Here is a 16,742-nt window from a genome sequence, read left to right as displayed (position 1 = left end):
CGATTTTTGCTTTACCCCAACACAAGTTTTATGACAAGACCATGTGCTACCTCCCGTTCCCGCTAGGACATCAACAGGGTTGTGAGGCCCAAACATGAAAAACATTCGCTATTGGTTTTGAGGCCCAAACCACCAAAACACTTGTGAATACTGTATACGCTACACTTTGTCCACAATTTCAATGTGGACATCAACTCCTCCAACGCCTTCACTTGGCTTTTGTAAACCATCATATTGACTTGGTCAACATGGTTACTTCATGTACAATTGCGCTTGTCGATGTTCTTAGGCGTCAGCCATCCACAATTAGTCTTCTAGCCCTCTTGGTCCCTCGGTCCAAGCCTCATGGTATCTATCCTTCACTGCTCATAGTCCATCTACACAAATCATCCCAACATTCACCATTAACATCGACTATCCCTGTGCTCCATATATGTGCACCACAAGGCAAGAGACATGATGCACAACACCACATACTCACGCAATGGTTAGTCCTAAAATCAACCAAAGTTGATCATCTCTTGACAGTCACTTATCATACTTGAACACCATGTGCACATATTAACCATGAGTTTGCAATCTCTTCTTTGATGAATGCATTATCATCATAAACATAAAGAGATGGATCATAAGCCAAACAAAAATGGTAAACTCACCCAAATTAGCAAACATCCAGTGAAAAGGTCAAAGCGGGGCCATTTTAAATGAGCAAAGATAGGTCCCCAAAGATATGGGCAATGACTTGATACGACCAAGCAGAAAATAGTTAGTCCTCAAGAAGAAGTATAGCATGCTCAGCATCACTGGATAAAGATCAAAGCAACAAACTGAGCTTTAGAAAGGCCGAAGGAGCGACAAAACAAAACCAGGGAACCTTTATAACTTCTGAACCACTACTAGTCTCTCTATCAGAGACAAAGACATAACACAACATACCTTGAACATGTGGAACATCCCAAATGAAGGAATGCTCTCAATAAGTATTCCCGCCCTTTAGAAAATATTCTTTGTGTAGCAATTTTGCAAAAAGATGCCTATTGACGTGAAAGTGGCACCAAATCAAGCAAAGAATTGGTTAAATGATTTATTAGAGGCCAACAAAATGATGTTAAAATTTTAAAGCCCGTCAAATTGAGTGTTAAATGGTTAAAAATCATCATATTTAGCTAGTAGAGGTATGTTTGAGATTGCTTCGGGTTCCAACTCTAGCATAGAGCTATACTTTATAATATAAATTTAAATAGTTTTAAAATCATTTTTAATCTAAATAAGAAACAACATAACTTATTAAAGGTTCACGATTCTAGCTTCACCTAATGACATGTTTCATTCACTATTAAGGGAGTGTTTGTGACTGCTTCACTTCACGAATTATATATCAGCTTTATAAAACTCTAGCCAAACACGTACAACTTCATCGGCTCAACTTTGCAAAAAAGGTGGAGTTGAGACTAACTTACATTTTTTTTTCATGAAATAGCAAATAGGGTGCTTCACAAACACTAATTTTCAATAAACTCGTGAAGTTGGAGAGCAAAACACTAATTTTCAATAAACTCGTGAAGTTGGAGAGCAAGTACCCACCATTGCCATTAATTACACAAACAAAATGTTTCGTTCTTTTCTCCCGTGTGCTGGCATCGTTCCCATTTCTCATCAGGCGCGCACCTTCCCGTTTCTCATCTCCTGTTCTTTTTCCGTCGCCTGGGATGGACCCCGACGCCCTAGCCGCCCCGCCTCCCCCCGCCTCCGGGCAAAGCTCGACGCTAGACCACACCCTGCTCGGCCTCTACTGCTGCATCGCAAATTCGCAATGTCCTAGTCCGAGTGCGAGACGGCCATATGCCGGACGGGGCGGTCGTGGCGCTCGCCGCGACGTCCACGCTCATCATAGGCTTTCCCACGCTTTTACCACGTGCCCATGTCGTGCATCTCCGTGTGACCTACTTCCCTTGACTCACGCCACGTCCTGCATCTCCGTGTTCATCAACCCTTGGAAGATCATCAGACTGACTCTGACATTAACGAGAAGCCAATGTTTGGTAGGCCATCGAGAAGCACCAATCATCAGGTGTTTTAGAAATAGGTCACACTAGACATTTGTGTGGAATATTTATAAAAAATGTGGATTGTACTCACTATATTAATATGGTGTATAAATAATACAAATAATACTATAACACCATGTATATAAAATAGTTCATACTCATCCAAGGGTATTAAGGGACTTTTTTAAACAAAATTTCATTTTAGTGAAGTTGGAGCTCGTCTACAAGCCAATCATTTTTAAAAACTGTACAACTTTAAAGCAGAGCTCTTCAACTCTAAAATTTATAAAGCTAAGCTAGTTTTTTTTTTGAAGCTGAGCCGTGCCAAACACCCCTAAGTTTTCATGAGCTGAACCAGTGCGAGATCGGCCTAGGAAACTCTAAATAAATGGTAAGAATAGTGGGATATTTCATTGAAGAAATTGTTGGTACATTTTTTTTCACTAAAAGCTTTATTTGTATTAATATAGAAGGATATAATTCTAATGCAAAATACAGTGCTTTTCTTGAAATGACATCGGGATTGCAGGCACTTATAATTAGGTTTGTGTGAAGCGAACGGATGCCAGGAAGGCGAGGGGCAAAGGCCAAAGCGAACTGAACCGATCCGCGGTTGTGCCCGTGCCGCGCGCCAGCGCCACGCTTCCTACAATCCTACTGTAGTTTAATCCGCTTGCACGGAGGAGCAACGCCGAGCAATGGCGCTCGCAGCCCCTTCTTCCCTCCGCCTCCTCCCGACCACGCCATCGCAGGCGCCATCTCCGCCCTGTGCCTCCCGACCACGCCATCTGCGGGAGCTCCGTCTCTGCCAGAGACTCGCCACCGCCGCCGCCGCCGCCGCCGCCGCCGCGGCCGCGGCCACGGCTCCACTCGCTTCCTCGCCCACCACCTCCGTACGTACTCCACGAGCTCATCCCCCCTTACGAATACCCGACACCTTCTGACGCGCTGGCCTCGCAGGCGGACACGGAGCGGAGGAAGCACGAACTGCTGCGCGCGGTTCAGGAAACGCGGCGCGGATTCGCAGCGGGGCCCGACCAACGCGCTGCCATCGAGGAGGCCGTCGTACGTACGATGCCTAATCGGCCGCTGTCTAACAATTCGCACTCACGCAACGCGGCGGCGTTTGTGACGCTGTGCTTGGTTTGATTGCTTTTGTGTGTCATGTGCAGGTGGCCGTGGAGGAGCGTGGTGCGGGGAAGGGAACGCCGATAGATCTCGCGGCGCTCGATGGCACCTGGAGGCTGTGTTACACATCGGCATCAGACGTGCTTGTGCTGTTCGAGGCGGCCGAGAGGCTTCCACTCCTGCAGGTTAAACAACGTGTATTCAGCGATCTGTCCTAATTTGTCGTTTCAATTGTATGCCTACTTAAAGCCATCACCTAGCAACCAATTACAGATTCCAGAAAATTTGAGATCGACTGAAAATGTCAATAACTTGCCAATCTTCATACTAAGATTTTTTTTCTCGAACACGTAGGAGAGCTACGTATCTCATACAACCCCTCAAGGGGCAAACACCGCACTAGGACCTGCCACACACACTAATACATGACCAGTACCAAGGAGGGGGAATCATGACCATAAACTAGGGAGCTATTTAGCTCCCACTGTACACCAAGCGCATTTCTCATGATGCTATCAAAACTAGGTGCACATCCCTCAAGCGCACATGCGTTTCTATGTTTCCAGATACACCAAGCCACTAAAACTATCAATGAATTGAAGCCCTTACGAAATTGTTTTGGTATCTGCGGTGTAGCCAGACATGGTGACACCATCATTCAGTAAAGATGTTGTCCCTTAACCCTGGAGCATACTTCTGCAGCCCAACCAACTTTAGGACAGAGTACCACACAGTCCTTGCAAAGATACATGAGGTGAGCAAATGCTGTATGTTCTCCTTTTCTCGATCACACATTTGACAGCTCTCAGGATGCTCAAGCCCCCAGCGAGCTAACCTATCTGCAGTTCAACACTAATTCAGAGCAGCTAGCCAAATGAAAAACTTGCATCTGGGTGGAGCCCAAGTCTTCCAGTTTTCTTTCCACGGGTGAAAACCAACAGCCCCGACAAAGAAACTATGATAAGCAGATTTGGTTGAGAATTCTCCGGTAGAGGATGGTGACCAAATGTGCCGGTCTTCTATTCTAGGGTGAAGTTCAACTTCTGCCATGATATCCCATGGATGGAGGTATTCCATCAAGGCTGCAGCTGACAGCCACCCCCTTGATGTCCCTCACCCAAGCATTATTGTCCAAAGTATCCTGCAACATTCATCATACTAGAAAATTATTGCTAAAAAATGCAATACATGTTTGTTGTGTTTGTTAGGTTGAGCACTTGAGACGAGATGATGAGTTTAAGAGTTTTACTTCTGGTACATCAACAAGACGCTTTCTGTGTAGTGGATAGTTCATTTTCCTCTTACTGTTTATAACTGGTGTGTTTGAGCCATGGTATTTGAGAAATTTAGGGAGAAGGGTTGGAGCCTTGTGATAAGGGTGTTTTTTTGGATATATGCAGGTGGGCCAAATATACCAGAAATTTGAGTGCAAAGATCGATCAGATGGTGGAACTGTGAGGAATGTTGTAAGGTGGAGCATCGAGAACTTGCTGGAGGTAACCATTCTATGGCCGTTGTACCTATTGGGGGTGTCCATTTTCCCGATGCCTGAAGACTCTCATTTCTTTCCTTTCATATCTCCCATATTAATTAGAAGGGTGAGGCTCCTGATTGCTTCTCACGGATGTCAACCGTGTTGGTGATCTTGCTCCACCAACCGAGTACCGAATCGCTTGCTTGCCATTTTTCTGGTTTCAAGTTCGGTTGGGCCATCCAGGAGGGCAGGAGGCTGCATGGCACCAGACCCTTTTGGTGTATCTGCATTCAGTCTCAAGATGATCCGCGGTTATATTTAGATGTCTGTCTACCGAGAGGGCACATTGACTATGCGGCCAGCTGTGCTGCACCAGTCTGTTCTAAGTCCAAATGCAATTTTGGATAATGAGCCAGCGTAGAATTTGCACTTGAGTAGAGCCCAGGTTTGCCAGATTGAGCAGATTTCCAGTGCTTTGGGGCAGCCAATGAATTGAGCTTGATATGCGATGCAACTGAGTATTCCCCGGTTGCTGATAGCTGGTGTTCAGTTGATCTCAAATAATACTAGAGCTGCATTGCAACTACTGTATTTTTCTGAAGTATGAATGTTACTATTCGCTTTGCACAAATCACATCCAAAAGAGTCCTTCCGTTTTTAACTGTGCTTTTATATTGAGCCGACCAACTTGACATGCTTGATTATTCAAGCTACACCTTGAACTTGAATACTTACATTTAATTTAAAATAGAAAAAGTGACCTACGTATAAATGGAGTGTCTTCTTTATATTGACAGCACAACTGCTGGTACTTAAATGCATGGACCTTGGAATATATAAAGAGTATGACAGTTGGAGGTGTGCTTTTTGCTCCATATATTCATGAAATGCTCACCAGTTTCATATTTTCATTGATAATGTCAATTTTTTCTTCCAGAATCCATAATTTTTTTTTTCATGTTTTTAAGTACACCATAACTGTATTTCATAGAAGAAAATTAACTCCTTACATTGACATTTCACATCTTCTGAGCTTAGCTTCCTATTCTTTGCATTCTATGATGTATCATATTTATTATCCAGCCTTTAGTCCTCATGTTTTCAGTTCTTTCATGTTTGATTCTTTAAGTGATCTCTATAGGAGCAAGAAGGTGCAACACTGATGGTCTCTGCGAAGTTTGTTGTCCTGTCTAAACGGAATATCTTTCTTCAATTTGAGGAGGTAATTCTAAATATGACTATTTGATTAAAGAAATGCAAAGCGAAGAGTTGCTAATTTCATGCTGAAACATTTAATTTCCAGTGTTAGCATAACATCACGAGAATGATGTATTTGCTTGTTATATAGGACTCTTGTATCAATCACTATAAGCTGCATTATAAGTTAGCATTCTTCATAACCATGATTCAATTCACATGCAAGATGATGTTATATAACCAGATTTTTTTGGGACTGATTTGAAATTTGATTCATACAAGTACAGCATTGGTATTTTCTTCCCTTTTTTTGTTATATCATCCATTGTCTTAACCTAAACCCTTTAGTTCGTTGTTCTTGAATTATCATTTTGTGTCACTAGTTTTCTTCGTCCATTAAAACTTTCAGGGGTTTTAAGCAATGGCTGGTCTTAGATGTGGCTATTGTTTTCTCTGTACTATCAATGTTATTAAAACTATGTTTAAACGTCAAAACGGTAATTAGAGGTTGAAACCATGTTTTGGCGTTCTAAATTGTAAAACACAGTGTTTCATGCGTTTTAGACCATTAGCTAGTTTTGGGCCCGGTCTGTTAGTTACTTTTGGGTCCAATCCGACACATGGGTGAAGTTTTGGTAAGCCGCTAACCTCTTTGTTTTATTATTAACTTCATGTTATTGTCTGAAATTATGACATATTGGTATTTTTCCTATGTTGTTTAAAACTACGTTTAAACTTCGTTTAAACATTTAAAAGACAAAACTTCACCAATGAGCATTTCAACTTTTTATCGTTTTAATAATCTTATGTACTATAATGCTTAAACATTTGACACTTGACTTCTGACCGAAACTCATTGTTTCAACTCTTCAACCTTTTTGAACAAGAGGGATCTTACCTTTTGTGATCTTGGTTTTGAGTGTTATTCGCTAGAACTTACAATCTATCGTGTAACAGGTCGCTGTTGAAAATATCAAGATCAGCGAGCAACTGCAGACACTAATAGCTCCTGCTATACTTCCTCGGTCATTTTTGAGCCTTCAGGTATATGCCAGCCCGCCAGGTTATATCAAATAATTGATCGTTGACTTGCACATTTTCCTTGATTTAACAAAATCTTAATTTATTCTTTCTTGGTCATTGACAAATATGTGCATTGATATACATTTCATGTGTGCCACAAAATCTTAATTTATTCTTTCTTGGTCATTGACAAATATGTGCATCGGTATACATTTCATGTGTCCCACAATATTGTTCTGAATTCTGTTTGTTTCTTAATTTATTTTTCTGACAAATATGTGGAAACTTAATTTATTATTCTGACAAATAAAGGACACGTTTCATGTGTCCCACATAGGTTTCATTTGTCCCACAATATTGTTCTGACAAATATGTGCATCGATATACATTTCATGTGTCCCACAAAATCTTAATTTATTCTTTCTTGGTCATTGACAAATATGTGCATCGGTATACATTGACAAATAATTGATCGTTGACTTCCACGACCACGAGTAGCACGACGGACACGAAAATCAGCCAACTTCTCTAGAAACTTAGCAAAGCAGTTCTCAGACCGATGAGTGGTCTTTTTGCAATGTTCACAAGGCTGAAAGAAGGTGTTCCTAGACTTCTGAGCAGCAGCTAACACACTGTGAGAACTCACACCAGTAATAGAACTCACACCAGTAATAGAAGACATAGACTTCAGACGAGTTTCTTCAGCAAGCAATTCAGACAATGTCTGAGCCATGGTGAGAGTATCTAAACTGTGAAGCAGCCTTGCACGAAGAGAATCAAATTTAAGTCGAACTTCCATAACAAATCTGTAGGTAAAGAACTTCTCAATGAACTTATGGGCTGGGCAAGGCACAACTGTACAAGCAGGTATCATGGAGGTCAATGCACTCATAAGACGATCAAAGGCTAAATAATATTCATCAATGGACATATCATGTTGCTCAATGACATAAGTCTGCTGCATAAGGGTATGTAAAAGAGCACCACTATCCTGAACAAACCGATCCTTCAGATGTGACCAGATAGTATTAGCAGTGGTGAATTTGGACATACTCATAATCATAGTTGGTTTAGTGCTATTGACCATTGCAGCCATTACCTTGCCATCATTGATCTGCCAAGTCTTGATTGCAGCAGCATTGCTTCTACCAGCTGCTAAACCTGGAGAATCTTCAGTCAAATGAAATAGTAAACCATGACCTCTTAATGCAGTCTGAACACAAAACACCCATTCTGGATAATTCTGCCCATCAAGCACAATATTGACAACAATAGCGTTGGCCGACATATTGAAGAGCAATGAAACACTGAAGAATAACAGATCTGAAACAGACTGGCGTGATGGTGCCAAAAACCCCAGCGGGTGCAGCGGAAGAACAGTGGATACACTGGCTGCAGTCTTGGATGAGACCGTGCGAAGTCATAGTAAAGCAACAGATCTGGTCGGGGCTGCACTCGGCGCAGATACACAGACGGACAACGCAACGACGGACGGGGGTGCGACGACAGAAGGCGGGCAGGGGCGAACGACATGGCCGCAACTCCGGGAAGGGGCGGCGCACCGACGACAGAAGGCGGACTGGGGCGGACGGCGCATGAACAGGACGCAGGAGTAGGTCCACGACTGCGCATATGAGATCTGTGACTGCGACGTTAGGCTCCGCGACGGCGCAGGCGCAGGAGGAGGCGGATCTCCGCAACGGAGCAGGAGATGGCGGATCCGTGACGGCGCACCGCGACTGCAGATCTCCGCGACTGCGCAGGAGGACTCCGCGACGACGCACAGGAGGGCTCTGCGACGGCGCAGGCGCAGGCGCAGGAGGATGCGGATCTCTGCGACGGCGCAGGAGATGGCGGATCGGGCTGAGATCCGCGACGGCGTAGATCCACGACGGCGCAGGAGCGCATATGAGGGCCGCGACTGTTGGGCGGAGTCCGCGACGGCGGCTGGGGGTGGAATGGCCGCGACGGCGGCAATTTTTTTTAGGAAACCCTAATCGTAACCTCCTCTGTTACCATGTTACTAACCTTGAGATTGACAATTGATGATTAGTCCCTAAGGACTATAGGTTATATATATAGGCAGTAGGCCCAGGCCTAATGGGCCTTAACATCAACTTTCGAGAGCTACTAGTTTCCGTTGCATGCTACCTGTCATCACTTTTGTTGTCTACTGCCAGAAAGGAGATATAAAGTGAAAAATATTATATTTACGATTAACATTTGCAATTTCGCTATGTTTGTTGTGTTTTTTTAATCTTTATCATCTAACGTAGGACACATGTTTCAGATTTCAATGTAGTGAAGTTGTTTGTGCAGATATTGCAGTTCCTTAAAACCTTTCGAACTCAAGTTCCTGTTAGTGGTCCTGAAAGGTAATTTTTCCACACTGCTTAATGTTCCTCGTTCCATGTTCTCTGCCTTTTTGTATTTACCAAACTGAGTTAAATGTCAGACGATCACCTGGAGGATTATATTATCTGTCTTACCTTGATCGTGATATGCTCCTGGGTCGTTCAGTTGGTGGTGGGGGAATATTTGTTTTCACAAAGGCACAACCTCTTACATAAAGGTTTTCTGGTAACCGAGGGCATATCATCTGATGGCATGACAGCTGTCCTTGAGCTTGCCAACTTACAACGGGTATATATACCTTGCAATGCAAATATGTGATTATCACCTCATTCTACTTTTTAAAGAGATTGCCATGATCTACTTTGAATTCGAAGAGTTTACATGCAACATGTTTTCTTTTACACACCAGTTGTGGTGCATATGTCTGGCTATTGGCTGTGGATATATAAAGCTTCCTGGATAGTTCTATTTCATCTGTGTTGTACGAGTACTGGAACTGTACCTACTTATTTCTCATTTTCAATGATTAGTAATTCAACATTACGACCAGCAAAACTAATGTGCCGATGTACTCCAGTTTTCCATTCTATTTGATGACATTGACCTTTATTATGGTCCACCTTAGTTTCCTACTGTTGTTACTTTATTATTATTACCGAATAACCTAGTTGTATTTTCCATAAAGCTAAGGGCCTATTTGTTTTCTCGTAGGATTATATAATCTAACTTATTTTATATAGATTATATAATCTGGATTATATAATCAAGTTTATATAATTCTATTAGATGTTTGTTTATATAAATTATTAGTGGGTAAAAAGCCAAACAATAATCTAAAATATGCATTTAATGACCTGTTTATGGATTATTATAATCTTGATACCTAGATTATATAATCCATTCCAATAATTTGTGATGTTTATTTGCCTCTTGACTTATTTACGCTAGATTATATAATCTAGAGGTAAACAAATAGGGCATAAGTCTTTATTATTTCAAATCATGGATGGTAAGGTATCAAATAAAGTGGGATTATTGATCTAATGGAATTGATGCTCAGTGAGTGGGTTTGGTAATAAATGCTGTTATGTAGCATAACATGGACACCGCCACCTTTTGATAGTTTTGTTAAGGAAAAAATTGAGTAAGGCCTCGTTTGGTTCCATTAGTCCTAGGACTAAAGTTTAGTATTAGTCCTTATCCTGTTTGGTTGTAGGGACTAAACATATTTTAAATACATCAAATGCAACATATAAAGATCGAAATACCCTTTTTCTTGTTTCCTGTGCATGACGCCAGTTTCCTAGACAAAGGCAATTGGAGTAAATGTTGCCCTTTAGTCCCTTCTAGTACTCATGTGAGGGACTAGAAACTAAAGCCAATTAGTCCCTACTTTAGTCCTTCTGTTTGGCAAAATAGAGACTAAACGAGACTAAAAATCAGAGGCTAAAGATTAGTCATTTTAACCAAGCGGGACATAACTATAGGTTCGTGGAAGTGGAGCTTGCCGGTTCCTAGAAGAGAAGATTTGGAGACTAACATTTGCATTGCATATGCTGAGTAACTATCTTATGAAAGTCAACATTGAAACATAAAGTTTGACAGATAGTTTGTTCGTTTTGCTGTTAATCCATGTGGATTGGGTGGTATTGAGTCGGTTTAAATCCATAGCAAGTTAAAATCCATACAAATCCATTCTAATACACTCCAATCCACATGAAATTAGAATAATCGAACAAAGCCTTAAAAATAGTTTTGTTCTAGCTATTGGAGTGTAACGAGACAAATAGTTAATTTGTTATCAACAACAATGATGGCAACAAAACCTTCAGTCTGAAGAAAGTCGAGGTACACTAGAGATGAAACCAAACAAAAGCCAGAGAAATTGAAGACAAATAAATAAAACGATTGAATGAATACTAGCAAAGCAAATACACAAAGTAAACTACTCAAAGTAAATGCGAAAAGTAAAGTAGGGACAAGAAAACTCCAATTTTTCCTGAGGTATCGAAGAGTCGTCACTCTCCACTAGTCCCCGTTGGAGCACCCGCGCAAGCGTATCGCTCTCCCTTGGTCCTCGCAATAACCAAGTGCTCACTATGAGATGATCCTTTGTCTCTCCGGCGTGGTGGATCCCTCACAGCCGCGTACAACCATCGAGTTGGATCACCAACAAATCCTCCGGGGTGATCACAGAACTCCAATTGCCACTGAGCCGTCTAGGTGATGCCGATCACCAAGAATAATAAGCCATAGGCTTTCACTTGACCAAGAGAAGCCTAATGCATGTGGTGTGTGCTCTAGGTGGCTCTCATCGCACTAATGTGGTCCTAACATGGGATTATGATTTTGCTAATCACATCACCAGGCTTTGTGGACTTGCAATGCTCTATCAATAACTTCTAGGTGGTTGGGGCAGCAAGACACTTAATATGGCCAAAGTTTTGCTAGGCGCTAGGCGGAATCTAGGCGATGACCCTTAGCCTAGAGACTAGTCCAGCCTAGGCTTGCCTAGGCGATGCTAGGCGTTTTTCTAGGCGTTTTGCCAACTTATATAATATATACATATATACATTTATAGATAAAAAATAGGGAAGGATCAGCAGTAGACATACCTTTTGTCCTTGTAGATCCGCTGATCACTAATCCTCAAGCACTGCTGCAATAGAAGTGGACAACACTTTTAGATGCAATTGGGCATCAATACAAGTGATAAAAAAATAGGAAATAGCAAGTTAGGTACTTATCTGAGGTCTGACCCTTCTCCCATCCATTAAGTACTGATCAACACCATAGGATAGCCTTTAGAAATCACAAACATGAAGGGACAACAGGCAGTAACACATATAAAATGCAGCAACACGAAATAAAATAACAAGCCATGCGCATGATTCAGTTCTCACAAGCCACAACACAAAACACAAGCGCACAACAGGAGTTCTAAGTTCACAAGTTAAAGATACATGGATGCATAATAAAAGCTAAAACATGACATGAAGCTGGCTCACACGCCGGTTTCATCCATCTCATCCTCATCCTCATCTTCATCAAACTCTTCTTCTTCGGACTCAAACTCTTCTTCATTGAGCTCTCTCACCCTTGCACTTCTACGCATCTCTAGTTGTTCTTCTGCTCCCACTGCATCTCCAAGCACAGGCCAAGGTATCCCTGTACCTTCCATGACTTCTTCCTCGTCTTCGTCATCTCTAAAGGAGACTAATGCACAATCATCTCCATTCTCTTGGAGGAAACCTTGAGCTTTAGTTGTACCACTAGACAAGAGAACATCAGTAATTTTCTTGGACTTGATCTTTGCTCTCTTATTAATTAGCCTGTTGTTGAACTGAATGTAGACCAACTTGTTGAGGCGGTCTGTAGTAAGCCTATTTCTCTTCTTAGTGTACACCTATAAATTAAAAATAAGAGCACTTTTAGTTCTGCAATTTTATTGTAATGCTGCTGTAATTTTGATAACAGATAGGTACTTACCCCATCAAACCCACTCCAATTTCTTTCACAACCAGAAGAACTTGCTGTTAAAGATAGGATCTTGGTAGCCATCTTCTGTAGAGCTGGTGTTTCAGTTCCATAAAGCCGCCACCATGATGCTGAAATAAAATACCTCTCTATTAGTTAGTAGTATAACAGATTGCTTGTTACAATGCTGAAATAAAAAAAACCTGGATTATAAACAGCTGTTACCTGGATTATAATCAAAGTTTTCAAAAGTCCTTGCAAGTTTCTTGCTAAATGGACCTTCTCTATTCTGAAACTTCTGGAGTTCGATGTTGGCTGCTTGTTATTTTGATAAAACTAGTTCCATCAGCACAATTAGTGCAAACATTCATTATGCTTCTCCTCTTCTTATCTGACCAAGCATCGGTCATAATAGAGCACCCATTCTTCATCTTCTCGGCTTCACGTTCTTGCAGCAAACTCTTGGTTCTTGCATATTCTTCTTCCAACAATCTCCCTCGCAGGTCAAACATAGTTGGAGGTTCAATTCCAGGCCCAAATTGTCCAATTGCTTCACACATTTGCTTGAACTCATCGTTGTCACATGCATTGAATGATATTGCTATCAATATTACAAAACAACAAGGAAATTAAAAAACAGCAAGGAAATTTGATGAATATGAAATCTGAAATTAAAAAACAGCAAGGAAATTACCATGGTTAAAGGCCCATCTTGCAATATATTTATGCACCTCATGTAATCTTTCTTTCCAAAGTTCCTTGTTCAGCCTCTGTTGAGTCAAAGATTCAGATTTGGTTGCTGTAGGATCAATAGCTTTTGTCCATTTGTCCATGGGGCCTAATTTGTGAGGCTCTGAACTTCCAACACAAGTCACTTCTTCAGATCCTCCAACCCTAGACACATGAACTTCCTCTCTAAGTTCTAGCTCACGAACAGTCTTCACCTCCCTTTTCCTTTTTGCTCCATCTAGTGCTTTCTTGCACTTTTCTTGAGCCTCCAACAATTTCTCTTTGGTGGTCTTAATGCCTTGGCATTTCTTTGCATTCTTTCCTTCCTGGGCGATATGTTGCTTCAACCGATAAACCCCTCCACACATTTGCTTGTCACACAGTATGCACTTTACCTTGTCCTTATTGTTTACATCAACAAGAACCCCATACTCCCATCCCACATCATCTGAATTTCTTCTAAGGACACTAACTCCCTCTGGTGCACTTCCAGTTTCTTCAGATTGACCCTCTGTCATCTGAGTTCAAGCCATCATATGTGAATCAGTGAATAACAGATTAACAGAGGAGAGAAGCAGGGGAGGAGGAACATACAAACCTTCTCTGCCGGGGAAGAACCAGGGGAGTTCTCTGTCTCTGTCGGCGAAGAACAGGGGAGAAGAGAAGCAAGCAGCAGGGCAGAGGATGTGCAGCAGGGCAGAGTCGGCAAAGAACAGGAGAGAAGAAGCAAGCAAGCAGGGGGCTTCTCTGGCAAGCAAGCAGGCAGGAGCAAGCAGGCAGGGGAGTTCTCTGGCGGCGGGGGCTTCTCTGGCGGCGGGGGCTTGTTTGGCGGCGGGGGCTTCTCTGGCGGCGGCGGGGGCTTCTCTGGCGCCCGGCGGAGAAGGAAGCAGGGAGGAGGTCTCCGGCGACCGCGCAATCAGGCTTTCCCGCAGTCCCGCTCGCGCGCGCGCGCTCTATTTCCCTCCCGCGCGCGCTCTATTTCCCTCCCGCGCGCTTTCCCGCTCGCGCGCTATTTCTCTCCCGCAGTGCCGCGCGTTCCAGCTCGCGCGCGCGCGCGCCTAGCCTCGCCTCCGCGACGACTTGGCACCTGGGCGACGCGGAATCGCCGCGGAATCCACGCTAGGCGCCGCCTAGGCGCTACGATCGACTAGGAGGTCGCCTACCCCCCTAGTCCAGGCGGAAGCCCATGGCCTAGCGCCTAGGCGCGCCTAGGCGCGACGTAATCGACGATTTTCAAAACTTTGAATATGGCTGGTGGAGGGGATATAAATACTCCCACCCACCAAAACTAGTCGTTGCACAGTTCTGCTGCACATGGGCACACCGAACAGTCCGATGCGCCTCCCAACGGCTAGTTCTGACAACTAGCCGTTGTTGTGGAGTTGCACCGGACACTGAACAGTGCATGTCTGGTACAGACCGGACAGTTCGGTGCAGCGCTAAAATTCGACTGTTGGGTACTGTTCGCTCTCGGGTTTGTTACAACTCAAGGTTAGTTCTCGGGTGCCCTTGGCCCGCTGTCCAAGGGGACCACTGGATAGTTTGGTGCACGCCAGATAGTTCAGTGCCCCTAGGTCAGCAACTAACTTCCTTTTCATGAGTTTTTCTAACCCATTTTCAATTCTAACTTGTGAGTGAGTTCTAGAGTGACACGTAGCACTAGTTGTGAGTGTGAACATACAACGACACTACACTAGTTATCTCTTGGTCAAACTACGCATCCACAACCCCTCTTTATAGTACGACTAAAATAAAAATAGAAGTCCTAACTCTATACCAAGTGTCCACAACTCCTTCGACACTTAGGATATGAAGTCCTTCATCTTTTGATTCTCCTTTTCAGTCGTTGCTTCAAGTTCTCATCTGAGGGATTGTTTACACTGTTGTAGCGCAACTCCCTGCATTGTGACCTAACTTACCATTTGCTCTGCAAAACACACGTTAGTAACAAGTAATCTTATGTTGTCATTAATCACTAAAACCAACCAGGGGCCTAGATGCTTTGACCATTTGAGGAGGCATGGGACTCGCACCACCGTTCGAAGTCCTGCTGCTGGGGGAGTTGGGCTGGCAAGGTCCGAGTTCGGCCAACCGATACAACCTGAGCATCCCACGGTCGAGACAAATGATGGCCTCCTAACAGACCAGCCAAGTCTTGGGAAGACATGGTCGCCAAGCGGTCATGTCGATGGATCTGCGTCGGGGTCCTTGACTGAAGGTGAGTATCATACTCTCCCATCCCTAACTTTTGACCCTTTTAGTCTCAGCGATTCACTGACACATTTTCCTATTTTTTGTTTACCAGCGATGGTGTTGGAGGAGCTCGCGCGTGCGGAGGAGTGCCTCCGAGTCCTTAGCGCTGAGCGCTCCAATCTGTCCAGGGCCATCGACCTCGTATGTGATCACCTTGGGGTTTCGCAGTCAGGGGAAGTGTCCACTCGTACTACCCGGATGGCGCTCGTCTCTGGCCGCATTCACGAACTGCAGGCCACTGCGTTTCGACTTGGGGTTCTCTATGCCTCGGTCGCCGCTCGTCCTCTCGGTGAGAATTCAGTCAAGCGGGACTGAGCCTACCTCGGATGTGCCGTCGTTTGGTCACAAGGCGAGCTCTAAAGATCCGAAGGTGATGGCAGGACCCTTTGCGCGGTGCTCGCCTTTAGTCGTTCATTTTTCGAGTTTCCTAGAGAAGGAAAGGCAGAGGAATAAGTTTTTCGCGGGATATTGTAACAACAACTATATGTTTTAATAAACATCATTAGAATACTTAGCGTCACGCTTTTTCATTCGTTCTTTGTTAGCGACCGTTCCACCAGGATGGGTGTTCACAAATTTTCAGGTCCCTCGAGTTCCACTAGTGACCATTATCGTAGCCTTCGAGGCGTAGGTATTCGCAGTCTCGACTAGCTTTTCGTCAGGTCCTTCCGTTCACATTGCTCGCCCCATAGGTCTATTTCTAGCGTAGATGGGGACGAAGTCATCCCGCTCGATGCTTTCCCCAAGGTTCAGCCACAGGGGTCTTTGGTTACATTATCTTAAGGTCCCCGTCCTATCGAGGGTGCCCAGGGAAGCACGAGCGGTGCGATGTTACGTTTTGCTTAAGACTCTTCAACGAAAAGTTACAAAGACTCAAAGCGCGTTGTTATAGAAAAGGGAAAACGATAAAGCTAGTTTCGTGATCGGAGCTTTCGCTCGTTACTCCGTCGAGTCCGTTGTTCATTCGTCCTGGCTCGTCCGGTTCCTGGTATGCTTCCTGTCGTAAAAGTTACCAATGGGAAACGAGCAGAAGGGAAAGGAAAGAGGAAACAATTGGG

General features: G+C 43.6%; 2 protein-coding genes across 3 annotated transcripts; one reads left to right on the top strand and one right to left on the bottom strand.

Moving 5' to 3' along the window:
* The first annotated feature begins 2,610 nt into the window (after nucleotides 1-2,610).
* Nucleotides 2,611-9,834, top strand: LOC103626116 (probable plastid-lipid-associated protein 10, chloroplastic). Of its 2 annotated transcripts, none has more exons than XR_004849378.1 (8): nucleotides 2,611-2,941; nucleotides 3,009-3,113; nucleotides 3,221-3,361; nucleotides 4,577-4,672; nucleotides 5,792-5,872; nucleotides 6,805-6,891; nucleotides 9,161-9,245; nucleotides 9,326-9,768. XR_004849378.1 is itself a non-coding variant. In XM_020538183.2 (8 exons), the coding sequence occupies exons 1-8, from the start codon at nucleotides 2,747-2,749 to the stop codon at nucleotides 9,438-9,440; spliced, it is 876 nt and encodes a 291-aa protein (XP_020393772.1). In that variant the 5' UTR covers nucleotides 2,612-2,746; the 3' UTR covers nucleotides 9,441-9,834. The 2 variants fall into 2 exon arrangements, 1 of the variants encoding a protein (XP_020393772.1); XM_020538183.2 differs by having other exon boundaries at nucleotides 2,612-2,941; nucleotides 9,190-9,245; nucleotides 9,326-9,834.
* A 2,278-nt stretch (nucleotides 9,835-12,112) lies between these two features.
* On the bottom strand, nucleotides 12,113-14,211 carry LOC103626113 (uncharacterized). Its single transcript, XM_020537628.1, has 2 exons — nucleotides 13,397-14,211; nucleotides 12,113-13,303 (listed from the first exon to the last, which is right to left on the bottom strand). Exons 1-2 carry the CDS (start codon nucleotides 13,947-13,949, stop codon nucleotides 12,987-12,989), a joined length of 870 nt encoding a protein of 289 aa, XP_020393217.1. The 5' UTR covers nucleotides 13,950-14,211; the 3' UTR covers nucleotides 12,113-12,986.
* Between the last annotated feature and the right edge of the window lie 2,531 nt (nucleotides 14,212-16,742).

This window comes from Zea mays, chromosome 5 (assembly GCF_902167145.1).
Source record: "Zea mays cultivar B73 chromosome 5, Zm-B73-REFERENCE-NAM-5.0, whole genome shotgun sequence".
Lineage (NCBI taxonomy): Eukaryota > Viridiplantae > Streptophyta > Magnoliopsida > Poales > Poaceae > Zea > Zea mays.
This window is presented reverse-complemented; position numbering and strand designations above follow the sequence as displayed.

Excerpts from the sequence above, each read along its gene's own strand:
- LOC103626116 (XM_020538183.2), top strand. The coding sequence starts at position 2,747 with ATGGCGCTCGCAGCCCCTTCTTCCCTCCGCCTCCTCCCGACCACGCCA. Across the intron at positions 3,362-4,576 it reads AGAGGCTTCCACTCCTGCAG|GTGGGCCAAATATACCAGAA; the intron begins GTTAAACAACGT and ends GGATATATGCAG. Across the intron at positions 6,892-9,189 it reads GGTCATTTTTGAGCCTTCAG|ATATTGCAGTTCCTTAAAAC; the intron begins GTATATGCCAGC and ends TTGTTTGTGCAG.
- LOC103626113 (XM_020537628.1), bottom strand. The coding sequence starts at position 13,949 with ATGACAGAGGGTCAATCTGAAGAAACTGGAAGTGCACCAGAGGGAGTT. Across the intron at positions 13,304-13,396 it reads AAGATGGGCCTTTAACCATG|CAATATCATTCAATGCATGT; the intron begins GTAATTTCCTTG and ends TAATATTGATAG.